Source organism: Cololabis saira, chromosome 1, assembly GCF_033807715.1.
Source record: "Cololabis saira isolate AMF1-May2022 chromosome 1, fColSai1.1, whole genome shotgun sequence".
In the NCBI taxonomy this organism is placed as follows: domain Eukaryota; kingdom Metazoa; phylum Chordata; class Actinopteri; order Beloniformes; family Belonidae; genus Cololabis; species Cololabis saira.
This window is the reverse complement of record NC_084587.1, coordinates 16,439,815-16,464,271: the sequence shown is the minus strand read 5'-3', so window position 1 is coordinate 16,464,271 and position 24,457 is coordinate 16,439,815. Positions and strand designations below refer to the sequence as shown.

The following is a 24,457-nucleotide window of genomic DNA, read 5'->3' as shown; positions in this document are numbered from 1 at the left end:
AGATCAAGCAAGATATTTTTTACTGTGGTGTTCTACTTGTACTACGTGTTTCATTTAAACGTTGGTCAATCTGCCCAATAGATTAAAATTGTTAAAGGAAAAGTAAATACAACAAGATCATTGCTCCTACCAGGTTAATTGATGCCACCTGAGCTGATCATGTGACTGTTTACCTGTTTTTAAAGAGCTGCTTGAAGGAGATCCCTTTCTCTTTGTTATCTGCCTTGAAGAAGGCTGATGGCATTTTTTAACTTTTATTAAGACATGATTCAATAAAGGCTTTTTATATTTTTCTTACTTCTTGAGTGCCTCGGTTTTTCTAAATTGTGTTTCACAACAAGATAATTGCTTGTTGTTTGTGTGTAAATGAAAAGATTGCCTGGAATTACATAAATACTGCTTGTTAAGGAAAAAATGCACAATTTCTTGTTATTTGAACAAACTACATGTATTCATGTAAAGCAACAAACTTCATTTTAATTGTTAATATCACAGATTTAAATATGTTATATTTACATGCGCTTAGATGTATTTTTTTCGGTGTAGGCCTACTTTTGAATGACTCTCGTGTATTTCTAGTGCTTCCCTCAGTGTTTAGCAAACTTAGAATGACATGAAGCAAATCCCTGAGCGCCTCGCGGCTCAATCCATTAATTCTGTACTGAAGTTTAAATCGGTTGCTTCTTCTGGGTAAACCCGCGGCGCCAGACCGGCTAAATAAAGGTCAGAGGATTACCCTCACGCAACGGCTTCTCAAGGGAAGTCGTTCGTGCGTCTCTGCCTTTGACCCGTGGTTAGTTTGCGGGTCGACCTCCAGGTGATGCCCAGCCGACCCGCCTCTGATCCGAAGCAGCGGAGCTCATCTCGGAGCCTGGCGGGCTGATGGAGCCGGGCAGGCGGAGTCCCGGCGCGCGTCCCGGGGCGCGTCCTCCTGGCGCAGACGCGTCTTTACGCGCGGCCCCGGGTCCGGGGAGCGACTCGCCCCTGATCCACGGGACCGGCTGGCAGATCCAGGGGACCGGGTGGCTGTTCTCTCCCCTGTGGAGCCCTCGCAGCAAGATGCGCGGGAGCGACGTGTCCAGCGACCAGGCGTGGCTGGATGACCACTCCGACTTCACCCGGGCCTACTTTTCACGCAGGACTTCAGTGTAAGAAGAATCTGTTTTCAAATCTGCTTTGTCTTTGTGGAAAAAATGTGGTGTCAGTTTAGGCAAAAGGCAAAGGCAAATGTATTTATAAAGCACATTTCACATGATGAGCATGGACTCAATGTGCTCAAATACATAAACAAACAAAATTACAGGTTTACAATAACAGAAACAGACAAAAGTATCTCAAGAGAAAAACAACAATAACAACAATAATTCCATTTTAACAAAAGTGCATCACTCAGCCAACCATGTAGAATTTAGTCAAACGCCTGTGCAAAAAGCTTTTAGTCTGCTTTTGAAAGAGGGCACTGTTGGAGCAGACCTTAGTTCCTGCAGCAAGGAATTCCAGAGAGTGTAGTAGTGACTGAAAGCACCATGATGTGTATTCTAGGTATGATGAGAAGACTCTTATTTGATGATCTAAGGGATCTGTCCATATGTATTCAGTGAGCATGTCAACCTATAGGAGGGAGCTAAGCCATTCATAGATTTAAAGACAATAAGAAGTACTTTAAAATCTACTCTTTGTTTAACAGGGAGCCAGTGAAGAGAGTATAAAACAGGAGTGATGTGTTCATACCTCTTGGTTTTTGTTACTTTTAGTTACTAGTTTAGTTACTTTTAATAAAAAAACACAGATTATGATACTAATAAAAAAAGCATTTTAAAAGTCCTATAAAAATACACACGTTAATTTGACCGTAAGCAAAGAAAACAATCATAAAAAGTTACTGAACTTGTGCAGAGTGATTTCCACAAAAAACACAATTGTACGTGTTTTTAAAAAGGGCATATGAAAAAAAAATCTGGTCATGAGGGCATATAGTTAAATGTTTGAAGTCTCTATCAACTCAAACAATGTCAGACATCACAACATTGTCACTTTGGGGTCACTTCAGTCTGAAAATATGTAGTGAGCGGTACAAATACACAGAGTACCCTACTATGATATCACGAACCCTGATCAGAGAATTCTGTGCTTTTTTTAAACTTGGAATTTGAAATGTTTGAGTTTTTTGTCAGAATTTTCTACCGAAAATACCGGAATTCCAACTCAGAAAGTTGGAGAACCCTCACCTTCCCTGACCTCAGAAACCAAGATGGCTGCTGCTTGCGTCAACAGAGTAAACGCTCGGCTAATTTTACTGTTTGTTACAGCAATTACTTGTAAGTTTTGAAAGGGTCATGGTGTAGCTTACATGTTTTATTGAAGAATGAATGTGACTTTTTTTCTAAAAATCTCAGTTTTTCCAGACTTTAGAACTGGAGCACGGATGGTTTCAGCTTTTGTCAAAAGAACGTGTCTCTTTACTCTCCCAGGGAGGAAGCTGTGTAACCCGTGTTGACTGTGTTTCCTGTGATTTCAGGACGAGTGGTCCCCCGGGAGAGATCCCTCCACTGATGCCCAGGTTGCCCAGGAGCAGCTCGGACCACGCCGGCCTGCTCATGATGTCTCCTCGTCGGACATCCCTCCCCGTGAGCAGCTCGCACCTGGAGATCTCCTCCACCCGAGAGAGGCTCAAACCCCTTCCTCCCAATCTCAGCACCCCCGAGTGGATGGATCAGCTCTGCCATTCCCCTTGCTCCCCTCGCTCCCCTCGCTCCCCCCGCTCCCCCCGCTCCCCGCGCATGTGTCTGTCTCCTCGACGACCACTTTCACCCATTTGCCCTTTCTCCCCTGACTCGCCCTACGCCCCACACGCTCTGCCACCGGCCGCAGTAAAGACAGCGGTCTGTGGCCGTGGCGACGGGTGTCCCTGGATGATGGGGCTCCTGGGCGGAGGCCTGAGATGGATGGGCTCCGTAGCGGAACTCTGCCAGGGGGTTGTCGATCATACCGGAGAGCTGCTGGCAGCCGAGGGGTGTTCCCTCGCACTTGTGAGGAAAGACTGTGGTGGGAGGAGCAACTTGGAGGAGGTGATCGCCTTAACAGCTCTGGGGTGCTTGAGCGAGGCCACACTCTACAGCCAAGCACATCAGGATCTCCTGAAGGGTATCATGGAGTGCGCATTGGCCACAGGTTCACCGATGAACCTGAGGGATGCATCTGAGGTAAATCTTCTTGTGATTGTCACGGGGTGTCCTTTGTAGTAGGCCTAATCTCTCCTCATCAAACAAACGGCAGATTTCCACACATGGCTGAGCTGTTTTTGTTCAGAGAAAGGAAACAGGGATTTCATGAGTGATCGCTGTTGAGTCATCCACTTGGTGTGGGAGTGGTTTCACCTGACAACGTGGCTATTTCGTGGTATGTTAAAAGCGTGTCAGGGAATGCCCGATAAGCACCTTCACTTAATCCCTTTAGACTTCTTCCACTGATAAAGCTCTGATTAGGCTTCAGAGATGGTAATGGGTTCTGTCAAAGAGCGGCGTGCGCAGGCAAACACCCACACAATGAGGTAAGGTGGCACATCTACGTAAAAGGTCTACAGCTGGTGCCCTCTGCTGCCCTCCTCGTCTCCACCATCAATGTGATTAGGGATGAGAGCCAGTTCCTGGCAGAGCTGGGCAACAGGTAATCCATTCAGCATGGGAGTGCCAAATTGCTTAAAGGTCTAAAACACACTCCACACATGTCCTAAAAGCAGCACAGTTATTTATATTTTTTTTTCATGCAGAAATATTCATTTTGGCCTCTCCCTATTTATTTTAACAACCATCTGCATTTACACAATCAATCAATCAATCAAATTTTATTTATATAGCACCTTTCGTCCAGGTACATGAAATACAAGGTGCTTTGACATTTTGATTGAAAAATAAGCATAATAAACAAATAAAAACTGGGAGACCAAAAAAATAAAAACTGGGAGACCAATGCACCCTGACATACAATATAAAATATATAAAATTTATAAAAAGATAAAGGTTCAAGGATTGAGGCTAAAAAAAAAAAATCAGTCCACAACAATAAAAATAATAAAAACATTATAAGAGATAGATAAATAAATAAAACGGATACCTTTAAAAAAATTTAAACGGAATAAAACTAAAACTATAAAATGTGATGCTACATAAAAGCCAGACCAAAGAGATGAGTTTTTCCAGCTCCTCTCAGATCCTCCGGCAGGCTGTTCCACAGTTTTGGAGCATAGTGGTTAAAAGCGGCATCACCAAATCTTTTAGTTCTACTCTGTGGAACAGCTAGAAAAGAAGAGCCAGAGGATCTGAGGGGCCTTCCTGGTTCATAGAATATGCATTTACACAAGTGCTTGTCTGAAATATCACAGCATTGTTTTCTTGGTTTTCTCCGTAGGATCCTCGATTCAACATAGAAAACAATCAGCTGTCAAAGATTAAGACCGTTTTGAGTGTTCCCATCAAGAACCACAGAGGAGAGGTACATTTTTCTTCTTTTTTATTAAATTAAAATGTGTCACAAGTCGTGGCGACAACTGTATGGTTTTCAAATGGAGTATTTGAAATAAAAAGGGCAAAAACTGTGAAAGGTTTTCATGCTGAACTCCAAGTGTAAGAAGTTTTAAAATGTAATATACTGTATGTATTGTGGATTTTTGTTTTATTGTTAGTACAACAAAATATTAAAGAGCAGCACCCTTTTTTCTGATCGGTGCAGTCGTTCCAACATCACACCGTGATGGCCACTGACTCTGATTTTAGATCAGATTGGTCCCATTAAGTTGAATTTAGGGTCGGATAATAGTCATTTTGAAAAAAATGTCTTCTTCTGTACCCAGGTAATTGGTGTTGTGGTGATGATAAACAAAAGAAATAGCTGTGATGGGTCCCTCTCTGCCTTTACTAACTTGGATGAAAAGGTGAGCGATAGGAAGTTTGGCTACAATACTGCCAGTGATAACCTACAAATATTATTTCTCAAATACAAATATCTACTTCTAAGGACATGCAAAGTCATCATCCTTATTATTTACTATCTTATGAATGCATTTCCTGATATGAATATCATGTAATCCTGAATGATGACAAGCTCACATTGTGTTTTTCCTGTCAAGTCTTTTATATTCTTATCTTAAAAGAATCCCAAAAAAAACTGCAAAATTGACCTCATTTAAATGTCAATGTTTAATGCGAAGCTTTGAGTGATTGTTAAAAAACAGCTTTTGCCTGGTTTTCCACAGTGCATGAGAGGGTTACGGATATGGACTTTCTGCTTATGAATATATGTCATATGTATCATATGTATCATATTTCATTACTTATTACATGCATGTAATCTGACTAGATTTAAAATGAATGAATTTCCCTGATCTTTATTTGCCAGGTGCTGTCCAATCACATGGATATGCTGGGGATGGTTTTAGATAACGTCCAGTTGTACGAGAGCTCAAGACAAGAAGCTAAGCGCAGCCAGGTCAGTCCACCTCAGAACAACGGCATCTGTTTGTTTCCATGAAGACACGTATGTGTATCTAATCTATCTGGGGATACTTGTGTGTGTTCCTTTTCATCTACCAGGCTTTGGTTGAGATGGCTCGGGTTTTATCGAGGGAGCACCATTCCTTCGAGGCTCTGCTGAGCAAGATGGCTTCCACAATCATGCCCTACACACACGCTCAGTACTGCACCATCTTCATCCCCAGCGATCAAACATCAGTCTTGGCCAGCGAGGTGTGCAAACCACTCTGTCGCTGGAGTCATTGTTTTGTGTGCTGACCTAATCTTCGTTTTCACAGCGTTTTCTGTCATTCTCGTTGCTTTCATGCAGATTTCATTCTCACGCGTGATCCACTTGGAGTGTGAGGAGCTGGGATCAACCTGCCAGGTCTACAGAAGGTATTTGCTAAACTTTGTAAAGGTCCTAAAGGTCCTTGATGGTGCCTTATTTCCAGAGGTGGGTAGTAACGAGTTACATTTACTCCGTTATGTTTACTGAAGTAACTTTTGGGAAATTTTGTACTTTTAAGATTAGTTTTGAATCACTATACTTTTTACTTTTACTTGAGTAGATTTGTGAAGAAGAAACTGTTACTCTTACTCCACTACATTAGGCTAAGTTGAGCTCATGACTTTTCTTTTATCCCTTTTATCCACGTACGCATCAATCTCATGACATCACTGGGTGATTCTTTGGGAAAAATGTTCATTTTTGCATGTTTTGTCACATTTACACAGACTCAAACACACACAGAGTTTCTATGAGTTCATGGGCTTGTTCTAGTTCTGCCTGGTTAAAAAAGAAAATACTTTTTGTTCTACTTGTGCTTAATTTATTTTTTTATTCTGTTATTTTGTTTATTTTATTATTTATTAAAGTACTTGAATTTACTTTAAGAATATTTTATTTTAAGCTATTTTTTATTTTTTATTAATTTTAATTTATTTTATTATTTTATTGATTTAATTTGCCTGAAGATGATTATTTTGTACTTTTGTCTGTTTGAATGGTTGTGTTAAAAAAATAAATCAGACGTTACTCAACAGTTACTCAGTACTTGAGTAGTTTTTTACTTTTACTCAAGTAATTATTTGGATGACTACTTTTTTCTTCTACTTGAGTCATATTATTCTGAAGTAACAGTACTTTTACTTGAGTACAATTTTTGATTACTCTACCCACCTCTGCTTATTTCTTCTCCTCTGTTTTTTCGATATCAATAAGAGTCCTTACTTTTTTCAGGGAGCACGACATCAGTGGTCTGGATCCATCATATGCCTGTCAGACGCTCAGGACTATGGAGACACTCAATATGGCAAAGAGTCCCGTGGAGTCAGTGAGGAGTATCATCTGCTGCCCTGTTAGAAATGAGAGGTCTGAAAATGTCATTGGTAAGTTTCTTTCTTGAATTCATTACCCATCTTTTAGTTCTGATCACTATTTCGTGGCTTTCAGTGTACTGCTCCGGTCTCTGTAAAACGCAGCAGCATTCAGCTCAGGCAGAATCTTTCTTACGTGGAAAGAAAACTCCTGCTCTTTGTTGTCAGGACAATGTAGCCGTCACAGAAAACAGTTCAGACCTGAACTTCATTCAAGATAAGAAATAAGAGTCTTATCCTGGGTTAGTATTCTGAGAAATCTGAAAAACTATTTGCAGGACTTGAATTTGAAATAGCAATTTTTGAAACAAACAGTCAACTACTGTAGCACAAAAATGCCTGATTCAATTAGAGACAAAAGTCATTCATTCAATCATCGTTCTTTCCATTGTTTTTGTTACAGTCATAAATTAGAAAGATAAACCAGATTATCACATACCCTTGCGAGACTTGTTGATCTCACATTGTAACTGAAATAGAAAGGAGTAACATAGAGTAAAGTGCTGACTGTAAATGCTCCTCAACTTCTTTCACTGGAATTGTGGCTTTTATATTTTAACTTCCCCACAAACACAATTTTAAACTCCTAAAAAATCAATCCCAAATTTTTAAATGCAAAAGAGCCCTGTGACAGAGTTCATGACATAAATTGACTTGACAAGTTGACGTGCTGTCTTATTGATCCTGTCACCACAACACTTCCAAGGGGGGAATGCTCAGTCGAGGCGTTGGCTCATCTTCTCACCCAGCTCTTATTTTCAGGGATCAAACATTCACCTTTAATCAAACAAAAGGTGCTCTGTGGTTCACTCTTGTCCTAATGTGATGCATGCAAAAACCAGGCAGACAGAATATTTACAATATGTTTACTAATGAACGAGCAAATATCTCTGCTCAGGTGGGTGAAGGCAACCGTCACCATTTGTAAGTGGCAAGATTGTAAAACCAGTCTCACATCAAAATTTAAAAAGTTCCCCAAAAAAAATCATCATTTAATGTTTCCTAGAAATTTCGAATGTTTTTATTATCTAAAGAAGATCAAAATAACTACATAAAGAAACACATTTATAACAGCTCATCCCACAAGCAGCAAGGTCAGCATGTTGACTGATTGGTTGGCGCTACACAAGATTAAGGTTTGAGTCTCATGCCAACCACAGCTTTGTTAAATATACTTTACTCTGAGATGTTATTTTTGGATCCAGTTTCGGTTTCATTGCGGTTTTACTTTACTTTACTTGCACTTTAAAAAGAAAAATGAAATAGTTAAAGGTAGGGTAAGTGATTTATTAAGCATGTCACGTCTCTTGAAAATCAAAACAGCAAACTAGAGCTCGCTCCTCCGTCCCATCTCCTTCCAGTGTTCCCAGAGAAAGTACACCTCATCTTGAATTCTCCCAAGGCTCCTCCCCTTTCCCCACTTCATGTACACAGGCAGCACAAGAACGATCCCTCTTCCTGTAGGCTGCTCCCAAACACTTTTCTTTTCAAGTTTGAAAACTGTGGTATTGTACGAAGCATTTTTGTTTTTTTACCGCATACTCTTGAGATGAGCAGCTCCTCCCGTGAGATAGGGAGGAGAGATTCACTGAAGGTGAACAAAAAGTGTTGGAACCTCTTTGTCACTTTGTGCACCTGTCTGTTTCTGTTCCGTCCTTTAGCCGTGTGCCAGCTCATGAACAAACGGAGCAGAGACTCGAATGAATTGGAAGCCTTTAATCGATATGACGAGCGGCTCTTGGAGGACCTGGCCGTGTACTGCGGCTTGGCTTTGCAGTACACCCAGGCTGTCAGGATCACTGAGGTCCGCAGGGCCAGTATAGAGGTCACACAGGAGGTAGGAGAGCCAACGTACCCCATGATGCTCAGACTAATTAGCGAGAGTCATGAAAACATGAAGATGACTTCAAGAAATGTAAATCGTGTGTTATATGTGTGTCAGGTTCTTGCATACCACATCACCGCAGCAGAGCAGGAAATCCAGGCACTGCAGGTGAGATCAAAGAAAACCCTTGCTGCTTTCAAGCTGAACTTTAATATATTCCCCCCAGCAGCTAAATAACTTTACCTCCTGGAAATTGCCTCCCATATGTATTCATGAAGTCTCTGCTCACAGAAAACATCGCCCAAGTACCAGAGTATGCTGGTTATAGTAGCCACACTCGTCTTTTTCATACACTTACTCGTCTTAGGTCAATTAGATCTCACATCCCAGAGCAGCTACATTACTAATCGCAGCAAGACAGAACACGTGTGTTAATCAAAACAAGTGGAACTCGTTAGGATACAAGGAGTTAAGCAGAAGAAGGTACAGGAGTTTAAATTCTTGGGTTCAACGATCCAGAGCAACGAGGAAAGTGGAAAAGACGTGAAGAAGGTAGTGGAGGCAGGGTGGTATAGGTGGAGAATCCATCTCGCCCTGCTTCAAGCTATCCAATCGTTTCCATCCATGCATCCATTATCTATACCCACTTTATCCTTTTCAGGGTCACGGGGGTCTGCTGGAGCCTATCCCAGCTGATTTTCAGGCGAGAAGCAGGGGTTCACCCTGGACAGGTCGCCAATCCATCGCAGGGCCACATATATACACACAACCAGACACACTCAAAACTACAGGCAATTTCAGAATATCCAATTGTTTCTCAATTACAAAAGTTTGTACAAACCAGCAGCGTATACAGGCGGGATTTAATGTGATGACAGAGCTCAACGTCAGCTCCCGCTCTTGATTGTTTCCACGTGGTTCCCTTTGGCTTGACTGAATGATAGAAGCCTCCCATGGACTTTGATAAGCAAGTACCTCATACAGTTGCTTTTTCTTGCTTCTTTCTGTTTAATAGATGATTGAAGGCCAGGTTAATTTAGACCCTAAATGAGGCCTGGGTCTAAAGACAATATAAGAATTCTCCCTTTAACTATTGAAAAGTCTGGTCTCATTAAAGCCCTGACTTGTATTTTCACTCTCACTCACCATGTTTTAAAAAAATAATTTCAGTGTGTTAAGCTGTATGTGAAAAGTAATCACAACAAAAAATGAACCTATACCCACTCACCTTCTCATCTTCCCTATGTTTCACTTTCCGCGCTGCTCTGCGTGTAAGTACCGATGGATTTCGTCCCTTTCGGACCGATCGATGGGCTTTGATGCTGACATACAGCTAATGCCTTTAACGCTCTTGATTAGCTCTTATCTTTGTCTGCGACCGGATAACAGTAACCTTTTTGCAAGTTTAAGCTGGATAAATTCCACCGTTTGATGGAAGGAGTAAAAGTAAATAAATAAAGGGACCATGTTTATTTTATGAATGTTCTTGATTTGAAAATGTGTATTTTGGTCTGTATTTCAGAAGGCCACGATTCCATCTGCTCAGTCCCTGAATATTCTGGACTTCCACTTCTCGGACTTTGGCCTCCCAGAGGACATGACCACCCAGGCCACTGTCCGGATGTTCCTGGACCTGAACTTGGTGCAGGATTTCAACATTGATTACAAGGTAACTGACCTGCTAGCAGGGCTGTCGCAAGGGGTGTGCGTACCGTGCGACCGCACGGGGCCTCGTGCTATGGGCGTTTTTCCCCCCCCCCCCTTTTTTTTTTTCCTTCTTTCCCTTATAAATATTAACATTCACGTTCCATTACAGACCTAAATGTGTACTAGTCTGTGCATATCAATAAATATATGTGCAATAATGTGCTTGCTGATTGATGTTGCTGCGCAGCTGCGCATGTCTCTTGTTCAATACAACTGCGTCAGACCAAGCGCAGACACAAGGTGCTCTGATCGAGACGGTGAGTGTGTAACAAACTGTCACACAATGTCGAGAGAACGAGACAGATTCAGGAAATTTCCATCAGGGAATGAAAAAAGAAAAAAACTAAAGAAAATGGAAGAGTTTAATGCCTCTCTGAAAGGCTCGTTTGATAAGTTTGTTACAAAAATCACCGATCCAACCGGGTCTCAAAGCAGCCACGGGGCCCCGCGTCGAGGCAAGAGATGATGATGAGGCAGGGGAAGGTATGCAATGCTTCATAATGAAACGTGTGTATGTGTTTGTATCCAGTATTTTGCTAATTGGAGAGTTAAAATTGCGCATATACACACCCGATCCGACCCGAAAAAACTAAAAATTTCACGAGGGCCCCCCCCAGCCATTTTGCACAGGGCCTCGCAAATCTCCCAGACGGCTCTGCCTGCTAGTATCTTTGTTTTACCAAATTAGCCAAATATGAGCTCAAAAACAATTAGTTTGTTATGAATTTTTCAGCAAGTTAAAGACACCAAGGATGTGAGCTGTTGGTTGTTGATCTGTTTAAGCGTTGTTACTTTTCTTAGGAAATTAAAAAGCAGACTAAATCTGACTGATTCCTAAAATCTGTCTTCTGTTATTTACCTTTTATCCACATTTCCTCCCTCCAGAGTTTATGTCAGTGGGTCTTGAGTGTGAGACGTGGCTATAGGAGCAACGTACCCTATCACAACTGGAGCCACGCGCTGAGCACGGCTCAAAGCATGTTTGCCATACTCATGGCCACGGACCAGCTCCAGGTTAGTAAATGTGATAACTCCTCACCTGCTGCCATGGGGATCACATGCCTGTCAGAATAGATACAGACGTGATTTGATTCGTTCATTCATTCCACTGGCATTCATGCACCCATGCACCGTGGATGTTTTAGAGTACACTTTACTGTTACTGTTTTAGCATTTTATAGAATTAGTTTAAGCTCAATTTGTACGACATGAAAGCATCGGATACGTCAGCTGCAATCACTGCAGATCGTTATAGTATGTAAACGTTGACCATAAACGTAAAGCCTCAGCATCTCATAAGCCAGCTAACACGAACTTAAATTGAAGTCTTTATGTGTCTAAACTTTTCTTCTTTGTTTTCTATGGAACACTGTTTACTATTATTTTCTAAATAAGTGTCTTTTGCCTGTAACATTTTTACAATGTAAAAAATGTATAGTTCTGTTTTTACTGAGATCATCCTTCTATTTTTGCCTTTTCCCCTTAACCTCATTAGTATTATTAATATTTAATAATAAGCAACACTAAGCATAAGCATTTTTTTTAATTCTCCTATAAAGTAAATAAAGTATTCATTTTTGAAAATCTTATCTAGACCAACATCTCTGTCAAGTTGTCTATCGGAAACAGACACGGGTTTTGGTTACACTGTGGTGATGCAGCAATGTCCATCTCACACAAAAACACAAAAACTGAAACCCTGTCTTTGCTCTCAGAACATTTTTTCCCGCTTGGAGGTTTTAGCATTGATGATAGCCTCCCTAAACCACGATATTGACCACAGGGGGGTCAGTAACTCCTACATAGAAAGGTAAACATTACCATTTTCATTCTCCAATATCACACTTTACTTTTTTACTGAATCAGCGTTACTAAGTGTCATTTACTAATATAAATGGCTATATACTGTGTGTGTGTGTGTGTGTGTGTGTGTGTGTGTGTGTGTGTGTGTGTGTGTGTGTGTGTGTGTGTGTGTGTGTGTGTGTGTGTGTGTGTGTGTGTGTGTGTGTGTGTGTGTGTGTGTGTGTGACTGTTTATATATACATATATTAATCTTATATTCAACTTGCATTGATGAATAATTGCCAGTTAGCTCAGATAAGTCCATATGCTTTTGTTTTTGCAGGTCTCAACAGCCGTTAGCTCAGTTGTATGGACACTCCTCCCTCGAGAACCACCACTATAACCTGTGCCTCTTCATTCTCAATAACAAAGTAAGATCTGATCCCCTGACCTTCTCATCGCTTTTTTTTTTCAACCTATAAGCCAACTCATATGAATGTAATTTCCAACGTGCTTTTAAAATGCAACAAATGCTCATGTGTAATATGTAAGTAGCTTAGTTGTTGGAACCCTCATCGTAAAGACACCGTACAATGAAAATTGTTTTCAGTGTCATTTTAAAAGAAAATCATCAACAAATCAAAAGTGAGATGCCAGCAACACACTCTGAAGGCACATTAAATAATTTATGATTACAAAGTATGTTCTACAAGCTCTCCAATAGTGACCATCCACTGTGGTGCACTAGACATAACTATGTTGTGGCTTTCCGCTTCATCTGAGCCACGTGCACCACAGTTTCTCACGCCAGCGTGAGTTGAAAAGCAGTCAGACACAAGAGGATTTTGGTCTAGTTTGACAATAAACCCCATCTCAGAAGATACAGATGTTGGGGAAAGTGTCTGGGGAGGTATGAGCGCATCATTGCTCACAGCGTGGGTGGCGTGTGCATGTGTGAACGTGTGCCGCTCCGATTACAAACATGTGACTTTTTGTGCAAAACTGCAACATTCATTGGGAAGGAACCAAATGCAGACAGAAAAGTCTGCAAAACAGTTTAGTCACAGGGGCTGTGAACAATTAAGAAATGTCATTAAAGGAAGGGCGATGTAACAGAATGGTTGTAGTAGGGATGCACCGATTCAACTATCTTAATCTCTGCCTCGGGTTTGCAGACCAGTTGATAACAATCCAATACCGTTGTTGTAATGAATTAATTGTTTTCCTCCCAATGTGGACGGGACTAAAGGCACCTGACTTGACTTATTCCTTTCTTTGAAAAACGAAACAATAATTTTTCAGGACACAATAACATGTATAAATGTGATGAACTGTTATTTGTCACAAAAAAAAACAACTGCAGTAATAAGTTAATGAATTACACACTAAAATTCAAATTAAACATAAGATTGAAGCAAAAGAAAATAAATCAAATAAAATATAGTAGCATAAAATCAGAATCTACTGTACATGTGTGCACGAGACATCAGCAGCAAATTTAAAGGGGAAAAAGCAGCTGGTTGGGATTTTTGATTACTAATCCACATATTTTGTTATGAATATTTGATCCTAACATTGTGAGCCGAATTCGTTCCTGGCATCAGATTTTAGATTTGTTTATGTTTCTGAAGTAAATGAAGCTGTTCAGTGAAGACACTGAAAATCATTTTCATTTGTAAACTCTATGCTTTTATTGTCACGGTGAATGCTTTCATATCAATTAATAAAAAGTCCAAAGCAAAATAAAGTTCTTCCAGTTTGACTGTCTATGGTGGTCACTCAGTGGTGGTCTCGTGTTCTGGCAGGGGAGTCAGATTCTCAGGGGTCTGTCACCGGAGGACCACAAAGCTCTGCTGCACATGATCAAACGGGCAATTCTTGCCACCGACCTCAACGTCTACATGCAGTACGTTTCAAGCGTTAAATGTCAAAGCAGCTGCCGCTGAGCCTTAAACGAGCCTCGCCCCTAACCCTCAGACCCATCACTGTTTTTCAGGAGAAGAAAGGACTTCTTTTCTCTTGCTGAGAAAAGCAGGGTGAACTGGAAGAGTGAGAAACAAAGAGATTTGCTCAGGTGAGAGCCAAATCGATTGGAATGGAGTCGTATTGTAATGGAAGCAAGTTTGAAGTTAATCATTTTTGTGGCAGATCAATGCTGATGACAGCGAGTGATCTCTCGGGCATCACAAAGCCTTGGCCTGAACAGAAAAGGGTAGGTCTCATGAGATACTACATAAAATACGAGCAAACAGCCCTTGCTTCGTCTGACAATCATTTTGAGTTTATCTTTATCCTTAACCTCGCTGTTCTCCTTTACAGATTGCCAACCTGGTTGCCATGGAGTTCTTTGCACAAGGAGACAAGGAGAGGGAAGAGTTCAAAATCAAACCCATTGTAGGTTTTTTCAGTGACATTTGATTTTGGTACAAATAACACCTTACAAGAGTTTTTATGGTAATGAAGTGTTGTTCAGTGTACGTTTAGGACTAAAATAATCTACACATAAATTATGTAAACTGAGTTATCATGTTCCTCTTTGACACAAAGAATTAGTCTGGTTTGTCCAGGTTTGATTTGATTTCCAGTGGGGGGGCAATAACAACGGACACTGAAGGAACTGTAAATGAATGCTTCGGATAGGCGTACAACCAATCAGAGAAAGGAAGCGTGGGATGTAGGTGGAGCAACAACTGGACGGGTATCAACAAAAGTAATCCGAAGCGGCGTGCAGTAGAGTATGAGCGTCAACGACTGTGGTTGTTGTGGGTGGTGGGTCTGGGACGCTCCTGCATGCAGCGCATAAAACCCTTTACTGAGAAAATATGGTCAGTTAACATATGTCCTGTTTTGACTGGTTCTGGGATGGCTGATAGAAACATTTTAGGAGATACATTTCTCATGAGGTGAATGGGTATGACTGACCAGGCCAACACTAAGCAGGATAAGGGGGGGTAAAATAAAAAGTGAGAAAAATCACATACATACTGTACATCCTTCTCAGTGTGTAAATATTTAAAAGATGCTTTATGGCTACACGTTTTTGCTAAATGTGACCAAAACACTGGAAATTGTTTTCTCCTCACTGGACAACTGGGCAAATAAAGAATAAAGTATTCTTGAAGGAAGGAAAAATAAACTATTTAAAACCAATGGCCATGCACCTGATAAAATGCTGCTTTCCCATCAGGTTCTGATTGGAATGGGATGGCAATTTATCATGATTGGTCATGGTCTTTCAAATATTTAAACGTAACTCTACCTTGAAGGCTATTATGAGTGGTTTTCCAGGCCGGCCCCTAGCTTGCACTGCTGTCAATTTATCAGATGATCCAGAGCAAAACAAATATTGACTGTGGGTGCTTAAACACGCAGGGATAAAATGTAAAGGTAATACTGAAAGCTTAAGGGATGGAAAAAAAATACATTTGTGGCATTCAAGTCATTTGCATCAATATGCAGTGAAGCCGGCAGCAGTGCTACCGGTGACAGGGGTGAGACTCACAGCAGAGGTCGGGGTAAAGGTAGTCACGGCTGCCAGACTTAGAGCCAACCTGCAAACCTCACAGAGCAGGCAAATACGCCTCTTTGCATACTGTATGAGGAAAGAGTGACGTGCACAGTGATCAACAAAGTGTACGAATCGAACCTTTGTCATGTTGCGTGTCAGTTTGTGGGTTTGTGTTTCGTTTTAACATTTTCCTTTCTTGTAACAAACTTCAGTTTCATTGAAATCAGCCGTTAGGCACTATTTCTACTCTTTGTAATGCATAGAGTAAAGGGGAACGTAATGACAAAATTAAAGTTATGTCAATTACAGGTTATGAATGTCGTTTCGATAGATTTCTCAGCCTCACTCTCATGCAACGTGAAATGGAAATGTGAAAACAGCATCTATGACTAGATCAACGTTTAATGATCTTATTTTGACTCAGCCATATACAGTGTTTTTTGATCTTCAGAGCGCTTAATTCTCATTAATCTCATGAATCTCTTAATCTTCTTTCCTGTTAAAGGAAAGGTGTCAGTGAATGTCGTTGTTTGTGCTCATCTGGATATAATTTTAATGTTCAGCTGTATTTTTTTTTTCCATTTGAGATAATGGATGTGCTCTTGTAACAACCAATGTGCACTTTTCTTCTCATTAGGATATAATGAATAGAGAAAACAGCAAGCGTCTGCCCTACATGCAGGTTGAATACATCGATGACATCTGCTATCCACTCTATAAGGTGGGTCAATACGATTGGCGTGCGAATGTCTGCCTGTGGCACAGTACCTAAGTGCACTTTTCAAAAAAAAAATTAAAATCCCAATATGGTATTAGTACGTCTGTCCACCGGAGCCTCTGTTAACCATAGACTCTCCGTCATCCACAGGCCGTGTCAACACTGTTTACCACCTGTTCTCCGCTGCTCAACGCTTGTAAGAAGAACAGAGAAAACTGGCTGCAGCATGCTGAAAACCCAGACGAAGAACGTAACAATGACAGCAGTTTAATTTTGGAGGCAGATGAAAGCAACGAGGAGGAAACACAGACTAAAGAATGAACTGAATAAACAGAAGACGTGGGGTTTTAGAAAAGAGAACTGTTTCCAAGCAATCTGTTGATCTCCGCCTTCCTTGGAAAACATTATAGCTGATTTCTGATCTGGAGCTCATAATCACCACATGCATATGTAATTTAGCAGCTATGTACCAAAGAAATGTAGATCAGTGTGCAATATAACAGATGTACTGTAAACTCTGTCAAGTCGTTGATACATGTCATTGGCTGTGACGCTGTGAATGCCTGCCAAATGCATTTGATCATTTCCACTCTGCAGACTATCTGAAGGCCTGTATTTATTTATTTTTGTTCATCACAACTGCGCTGAGATTTATGCATTTGCATATGAACTATTAACTTCTGCAATGTGTGTGCAGATATGTTTTTTGACATTTTGTGATTTTCTTCTTATCTTCAACTTTTAGTGGAGTTTGATTTGTACTGAGATCTACAAACATATATATTAATGAAGGGTTACTAATCACTATTCACCATACTGTGTATACACACACAGACATATATATATATATATATATATATATATATATATATATATATATATATATATATATATATATAGATATGTGTGTGTGTGTGTGTGTGTGTGTGTGTACGTATGTACATATATTGTCGAATAGAGCATTGTTCTAAAACTTAAATGTAAAATTTGCTGAGGGAGTAGACCAAACTATTCAAAGCTGCTCAGTATAATCCTATTTAGCATTTTGAGATCCTACTTATTTACACTATGTTGTTAAACTCAAAATCAAGGCACATGTTTAATTTGAAAAAAAAGGACCATAAATGTGTTGAGATCACTGAGATGTACTTAGTGTAGATCAATACATTTATGCATTAATATTTGTATAAACAAGCCGGTTATTAAAGTGTAATTATATTTAATCAGTCAAGCATGTGCCTTAGTTGATTTCTCTTTTTTTCTTTTTTAGTGTATGAGCATCTGGTTAACTTTTCTTTTTTTTATTATAAATAAATGTGAGTCTTCTGTTGCAGATAAACTACTTAATGACTAAATGATTGCCTCACATTTCCATAATTGCAGGTATTGACATTACCATTTTGTATTTCAATTAAGCAGACCCTATTACTCAAAGCAACTTACAACTGAAGAAAAAAAATAAGGCCACAGTTAACAAAATAAAGAGCAGAGTAAAGGCACTTAAGAGAGCATATCAGTGTGGGTCAAAAAGTTATAAATATTGAGCTCTGGGAAGAGGAGGGTTTTCAAGTACTTATATTTACATGAATGAGATCTTAATAGTTAGGAAATGTCATACATCTACATTTTGGAAATCCATTTTAAAAAATGGCTGAAATGTATTTTTTATTCTGGAATACATACCTATCAAGTTTTGGATTTCAAAATAAGGGACATTTTCCGCCACCTGGTGTCCCACCACACCAACCGAGGTCCAGTATTACATTTTAAGACAGATTTAAGAGAAATCTAACATAACTACATGTCAACTACTTACAATCTACAACTAGGTGCTCAGAATCTGATAGTACAACCTTTGTTGACACTGAAATGCTGTGGACATTCCTCTGTATGCAATTCCTATAATAGAGCCTTAATGAAAAAACACAAAGGGGAATTAAAGTAACACTTATTTATTTTAAATATTTTCAGTGTATATGATTGTCTTCAAGTGAAACATTTACATTTTATTTTAATTTGTCATTTTCACTAATGTGGCTCTCTGGCATTCACTGGCATTCATGTTTCTGAGCTCCATTCTGCTCCTCTTTAGGAAAGTAAATTCGGTTTCCCATTTTTACAGATATTTACACGAAGTCTTCGCTTTTTTGGCAGAAATATCTTCTCTCTAGTTTCATCCATCATCTGATTTGTTGTTCCGAGTTTGCTCCCGTGTTGCTACTAAACACAGGTTAATGACATCCCAGTTTGGCTAGACACAGGAATGCTTTTTAAAAAATATTACATTATAAAACGGGAAATTTACGGGAAAATACTAATACTGGAGGAAAGAGAGGTCACATACGGTAGTTTCCCGGCAAAACAGGAGACTTGACAGGTATGGGAATATAAATTCACGCAATGAAGCTCGTTTTGTCAGCGTTGTCATCGGATGAGAAAGTGCACGTCTCCTCATGTCCTCTGGGGGGCGCTAGTGCAGCACGATGACAAGCAGCTGCTGCCGTTATTAACCTGCAGAAGAAGAAGAGCGACGGAGAGACGAGAGTGAGAACATGACAGGGCGCGCAAAAAGAAAACCCAAATCACTTCAGGTAAATTCTCAGCTGTGACACAATATTTCAGTTCCCGGAGGTTTTCCTTTTGAGAAGTTATTGGAGTTGCGTCGGTGATGGCTTTTTCGGGTCATTTGTGACACGGAGTGGGCAGATGTGAGCGAGTCGGGGGGCTGGAAGACAATATGGCAGCAGAAGCAGCAGCATCGCCAACAGGCGCTGCAAACCTGCTGCTTTCTCACGTTTACTCTGCACAGCGCCACAAATCAATATGCTACCTTTTTGTAGATTACTTTAGGGAGCCAGGCAAGGCTCTTTGAGGCAGTATTAACGTGTTGCCAGTGTGCCGCCGGGAAACAAGATGAATGTCTTCATTGTTTTCATCAAATGCGGCTGTGAAGTTTTCCCTCTATCAACTAATATTGTGCTGATAATTGTTCACGTACGAGTTCTCGGTTATCTGCTGGGTGGAAATTAACAATAATGGTAGGTAATAATACAAACGGTGCCATGCGATTTGCAATTTGAAACGTAAATAAAACAATGAGATGATTTGCAACCTCGAAAATCTATTTTGTTTCACAACAGAACATGAAAAACATTCAAGGTTGGTTCAATGTTGTCTCAATGTTGTCTCATTTATGTCCAGTATGGAATTCAATCTGTCCAATAGTCCTGGTTTATTGTTGTATCTTGTAGTAGGTGAAAGACGTCTTGATGGTACTCGAAAACTTGTATATGTGTGTGTGTCAGCATTGCTGTTTCCTTTGCAGATGTGCAGGCTGCATACAGGACTGTCTCAGAAAATTAGAATACTGTGATAAAGTTCTTTATTTTCTGTAATGAAATAAAAAAAAAAAAAAATGTCAACTGAAATATTGCAAGCCTTTTATTATTTTAATATTGCTGATTATGGCTTACAGTTTAAGATTAAGATTCCCAGAATATTCTAATTTTTTGAGATAGGATATTTGAGTTTTCTTAAGCTATAAACCATGATCAGCAATATTAAAATAATAAAAGGCTTGCAATATTTCAGTTGACTTGTAATGAATCCAGAATGTATGACATTTTTGTTTTTGTAATTGCATTACAGAAAATCACAATATTCTAATTTTCTGACACAGTCCTGTATTGCATTAGGGACTAATGCATCCCCATACCTTGAGAGATGGGGCTGTTGAAGTTTGTGCGTGTCGATAACAACTTTAATAATTCTTTACCTTTTTACTCCAGAGAACACGGCATCCTTTGTTTTAGAAAAAAACAACATTTAAAGTAAGATTCATCTGGCCACAGCAGAGTTATTGCCTTTTCCTCAATTGATTTAAAAAAAAAAAAAAAAAAGAAGAGCTTTGGACCAAAGAAGTTTTAGATATTTTTTGATCATGTTCACGTATGGCTTTTCCTTTGCATGATGGAGCTTTGACAAGCATTTGTGGATGTGTTCCTGAGCTCATGTAGTGATTTCCATTGCAGAACCATGTTTGTTTTTAATGCGTTGGTGCACGAGGGCCCAACGATTACGCACATCCTTTATTGATTTTCAGCATTGTGTCTTGCGGAGGAAGATTGGTTCTGATTCTTGGACACTTTCAATGATATATGAGCTGTATTACCCTGAGAAATATGATTCTGAAATTGTTTAATAATTTGTAGATGCAGTTTTTTTTTTTGCAAAGGGGTGAACCTCTGCCCAGCTTTACTGTTAAGAGACTCTTCCTCTTTAGGATTATCTTTTTGCCAATTAGCCTACATAGTTCAAAGACATTCCCAGAGATGTCTTTTTTAGCATACCATTAGCTTACCATTTCCCCAACTTCATTTTCTGCCATCAAATTCAAAATGAGCTGATATGTTTCATGAAATGTTACTTTCACATAAAATGTGACATGAAATGCCACATTGATGTATTTTCTATCTTCTGTTGTGAATAAATTATGGATTATGACATTTGCAAATTACTTCACTCTGTATTCATTTATATTTAAAACGGCATCAAACTGTTTTGGAATCAGGGATGTATTTAGAAAAAACTCATCTACTGGGGGGGGGGGCAAGCATTTTGGTTATATCCATCACAATAAATCAATAAACTGGCCATTTGGGGCATACTGCAACTGTTTCTCCTATATTTAATTTCTTCAGGAGTCAGACTCAACCAATGGAGAGGTGAAGAAGGCCCGAAGTGAAGAGTCCAAAGCTGCACCGTTGTCGGGAGTGACGTCGGAGCAACGTGATGAAATGGTGCAGCTGTATGGTTTTCAGATGCCAGAAGATCTGTACCACTTCTGGGATTTCTGCAAAGAGTGTTGTCCTGCCAACCCCCGTGGTATGTGCTGGATAAAAACAAGTCACTACAACTCAATCTGTTTTTCTTTGCAGGTAAAATGAAACTATATAAATAATGCACATCTAAACGTAGTTAGAACACAGCTAAAAATAATATATAATGACAAGCTATCTAAAGCTCAGCCTTAACTGAAGGCCAGCGTTTAGAAATGGGTTTTCTGCAGACATTTAAATATAGCAACAATTCAAGCTGGTTTTATCTGTAAAGCCAGGTAATCACATGAGGAGACTTGTAATTATCTCTGCTGGGTGGTTTTATATTTGCCGGTTTGAACATGCAAAAGCATTTTCATTGTCAGTAGATGTTCTTTTAATTATACTTTTCTCTCATGAGAGTCACAGATTCTGTTAGCGGCACTGCTGTGTGGAATACAGATATTTAAGTCAGTCGTCCTTTAGTTTGTAGCAAATCACAAAACTGTAACTGTCAGTGATTAGTAAAACAGCAATCTTCAGCTTAGCTTTTCAATTTGAGGTCTTGTGTTTTGTGAAACCACCAAAGGCAAAAGCAGGCTCAATTAGACCTGCTGCTTATCCACGCAGAGAGATTGTAGTTGAGGGGGTCTATTTTCAGGATTTATTGGGGCTGGTGCTGAGGTGGGACCCCCCGGAGTGAATCCCGCCTCCCGCACGAGGTGGGAATTGTGGGAAGAGGGAGAACCTGGGGGTCTCTGCTCTTATTTATGTTACCATGACTGAAATGGATTAAGGTGTTTTGGAGAAAGGATTTTCTTCTTTTGGCATTCTTAAGTTCTATTGCCAGATTTAGTTTAATATTAGATGAATATGACTGTGTAAATCCTTAAACATGACAATAGAAGCCAGGGATAATTTGCCTATCTTAATGTTTTATGCGTATTTTTGTCATCCCAAACCTGTATAGGTGCACTGAAGGACACGCTGGATTTACAGTTGGTTGGTCCCTTTGATGTTTTGGCCGGAGCTCACAGAAACTCTAAAAACACCGAGCCTAACTTCCATCTTCACTGGAGGTATTTTTATGACCCCCCAGAGTTTCAGACTTTACTGCAGGGAAGTGAGGACAGCCAGCATCACATGGGCTACTACAGGTACTGAACTGCTTTTGTGACAGTCCTTTTTGGCTTTGCAGCCATTACCTGCTTGACCAAAGTGTCAAAGCACAATCTGGCCGTACAGAAACGAGAAACACTGATGAATTCATCAAAATGACCACGAGTATCTATTTTTTGTTTAACACTAAATCTTCCAGAGATACTCCAGACTCCCTTCCTGCATTTGTTGGGGAAAATGAAGCTAAGAAAGGCTGCACTATAAAACAGATGGGGGATAACCTGTTTGCGGCTGTTTAGTAAGTTATAATCTTTCTACATTCATAATGTATTACTTTCTGTCTTGATGATGTTTGTTTGTCTGGTGTTGGAAGAGAATTGAAATTGCATCGTCAGAAAAACAGTTTATGGTTGTTTGTAATGATGTTACCTCTAGTTGAATCCCGTAGGACAGAGCTGACATGTGTACTTTTTATTTGTAAGCTGTTGACAGCCGTGAACGTGGCTCGCATTACTATAATGCTGTTGATGTCTGCAACCATTTCCTCTGTTAGCTTATATTCGCTGAGGAAGAGGAAAGAGAGGAGTGGTAACAAAGCAGAGCTCGAGGCTTGGAAAGACCTGGAGGCAAAGCTGAGGGGCAAAGCTGAGACGCTCGGCTTTTCTTTAGAGCAGAAGACCAAAGGCATGAAGCAGAGGGACAAGAAGGTAAAATACACAAAACGATATAAAAAAAAAAAACCCTGCAGTTTATACCTCAGAGAAAGTTCTGCTTCTTGGTGCCTTAGGATCCATTTTTTAATCTTTTGAATTGCACCAGTATCATTCACTATAGCTTATTTTTCTATTTTATTACACTTGGATGAAACTTGTGCTTCAACAAGGGTTAAAAGAATCCTCTTCCCACACTGTAGGTGGTCACCAAGACATTCCACGGTGCTGGCATCGTTGTACCTGTAGACAAGAATGATGTAGGATATAGAGAACTGCCGGAAACAGACGGTGAGCACAAATATGAACTGTTGCTATGCTATGTTTATTTTTTGAAGCTTTTGTAGTTTGTCATCTGTCGGTTGTGTATTTTTCTTCCTTTTGTAGCTGGTCTCAAGAAGATCTGTAAAGCAATTGTAGAAGCACGCAACGATGAAGAGCGTGTCAAAGCCTTTGGACCGATCCAGGAGATGATCACCTTCGTTCAGTTTGCTAACGATGAGTGCGACTACGGAATGGGCTACGAACTGGGAATAGACCTCTTCGCTTACGGATCGCATGTGAGTTTCTACAATTGTTGAATAACAAACTTTATTTTGCTCAGATGAGATGTTATTTTGGAAATTATAGAATGAAAAATAAACATTTGTAGCAATCCTCATTTCAATCAAAGCAAAAGCTTAGATTGAAAAATATCCTTCTTTGTAGATCTCAATAACAGAGATGTTTTAAAATCTTTATTTACAAATGAAACCAGATGCATTCAATGTCAGAAGCAAACCTCATTTTAAGCCAAATAAAAAAGACGCATATTGACAATGTTTGGTTTCTTCTCTCTTCCAGTACTTTCACAAGGTTATCAAGCAACACCTGCCCATGGCCTACAACTTGCTGAAAAGGAATTTGTTTGGTGAAATTTTGGAGGCCCACCTTTCCAGCCGTAGCCATGACAACCTAGACCAGCTGTCTGCACATTAAAAAAAAAAAAAAAAAACACTCCGAAGTTTCCGTTCTGGTCCATAAGCTTTCCTCCCATGTGTCCTTGTCCTCTGTCGTCATGTTTTTGGTGCTGTTGCCACTTATGGGAACCCCTTCATCGATTCTTTTGTTTGTAAAATCTAATGTCTAATAAAGCTTTTTTTATATTTTTACATACTTGATTTTAGTGTCTGTCTTGATCCTACTGCATTCTTCGTCTAATAGATTTATATTGGTTGGATCTTTCGATGCAGATCATTGAGGTTTTATGAGCTGCAGTCTTTCAGGGCGGGATGAGATGTTTCTTGTGATGCCGTTCAGTGGAGACAGAGGGCAGCATTAGGTGTCTGTGCGAATGCAAGTGTGTTTACACAAATTACTGGCATCAGGGCCGGCATCCTTATCA

General features: G+C 39.9%; 2 protein-coding genes across 2 annotated transcripts; both read left to right on the top strand.

The window, feature by feature from the left end:
• The first annotated feature begins 742 nt into the window (after positions 1–742).
• pde5aa (phosphodiesterase 5A, cGMP-specific, a) lies at positions 743–17,258 on the top strand. The gene is made up of 20 exons (XM_061713498.1): positions 743–1,148; positions 2,519–3,203; positions 4,408–4,491; positions 4,850–4,930; positions 5,395–5,484; positions 5,589–5,741; positions 5,839–5,906; positions 6,751–6,899; positions 8,549–8,724; positions 8,830–8,880; positions 10,235–10,381; positions 11,305–11,433; positions 12,135–12,229; positions 12,545–12,632; positions 14,007–14,107; positions 14,198–14,275; positions 14,350–14,413; positions 14,521–14,595; positions 16,347–16,430; positions 16,578–17,258. The coding sequence occupies exons 1-20, from the start codon at positions 883–885 to the stop codon at positions 16,746–16,748; spliced, it is 2,835 nt and encodes a 944-aa protein (XP_061569482.1). The 5' UTR covers positions 743–882; the 3' UTR covers positions 16,749–17,258.
• A 1,693-nt stretch (positions 17,259–18,951) lies between these two features.
• LOC133451252 (histone PARylation factor 1) lies at positions 18,952–24,224 on the top strand. Its single transcript, XM_061730226.1, has 8 exons — positions 18,952–19,018; positions 21,128–21,311; positions 22,215–22,401; positions 22,563–22,661; positions 22,917–23,070; positions 23,277–23,364; positions 23,461–23,633; positions 23,917–24,224. Exons 1-8 carry the CDS (start codon positions 18,980–18,982, stop codon positions 24,049–24,051), a joined length of 1,059 nt encoding a protein of 352 aa, XP_061586210.1. The 5' UTR covers positions 18,952–18,979; the 3' UTR covers positions 24,052–24,224.
• Positions 24,225–24,457: the final 233 nt, after the last annotated feature.

What these genes read in the sequence shown, in the direction of transcription:
- pde5aa (XM_061713498.1), top strand. Translation starts at nt 883, where the DNA reads ATGGAGCCGGGCAGGCGGAGTCCCGGCGCGCGTCCCGGGGCGCGTCCT. An exon ending in AAGAAGCTAAGCGCAGCCAG is followed by an intron (nt 5,485 to 5,588) that starts GTCAGTCCACCT and finishes TTCATCTACCAG; the next exon opens with GCTTTGGTTGAGATGGCTCG. An exon ending in AGTTCAAAATCAAACCCATT is followed by an intron (nt 14,596 to 16,346) that starts GTAGGTTTTTTC and finishes TCTTCTCATTAG; the next exon opens with GATATAATGAATAGAGAAAA.
- LOC133451252 (XM_061730226.1), top strand. Translation starts at nt 18,980, where the DNA reads ATGACAGGGCGCGCAAAAAGAAAACCCAAATCACTTCAG. An exon ending in GAAAACCCAAATCACTTCAG is followed by an intron (nt 19,019 to 21,127) that starts GTAAATTCTCAG and finishes TAATTTCTTCAG; the next exon opens with GAGTCAGACTCAACCAATGG. An exon ending in TCTTCGCTTACGGATCGCAT is followed by an intron (nt 23,634 to 23,916) that starts GTGAGTTTCTAC and finishes TCTCTCTTCCAG; the next exon opens with TACTTTCACAAGGTTATCAA.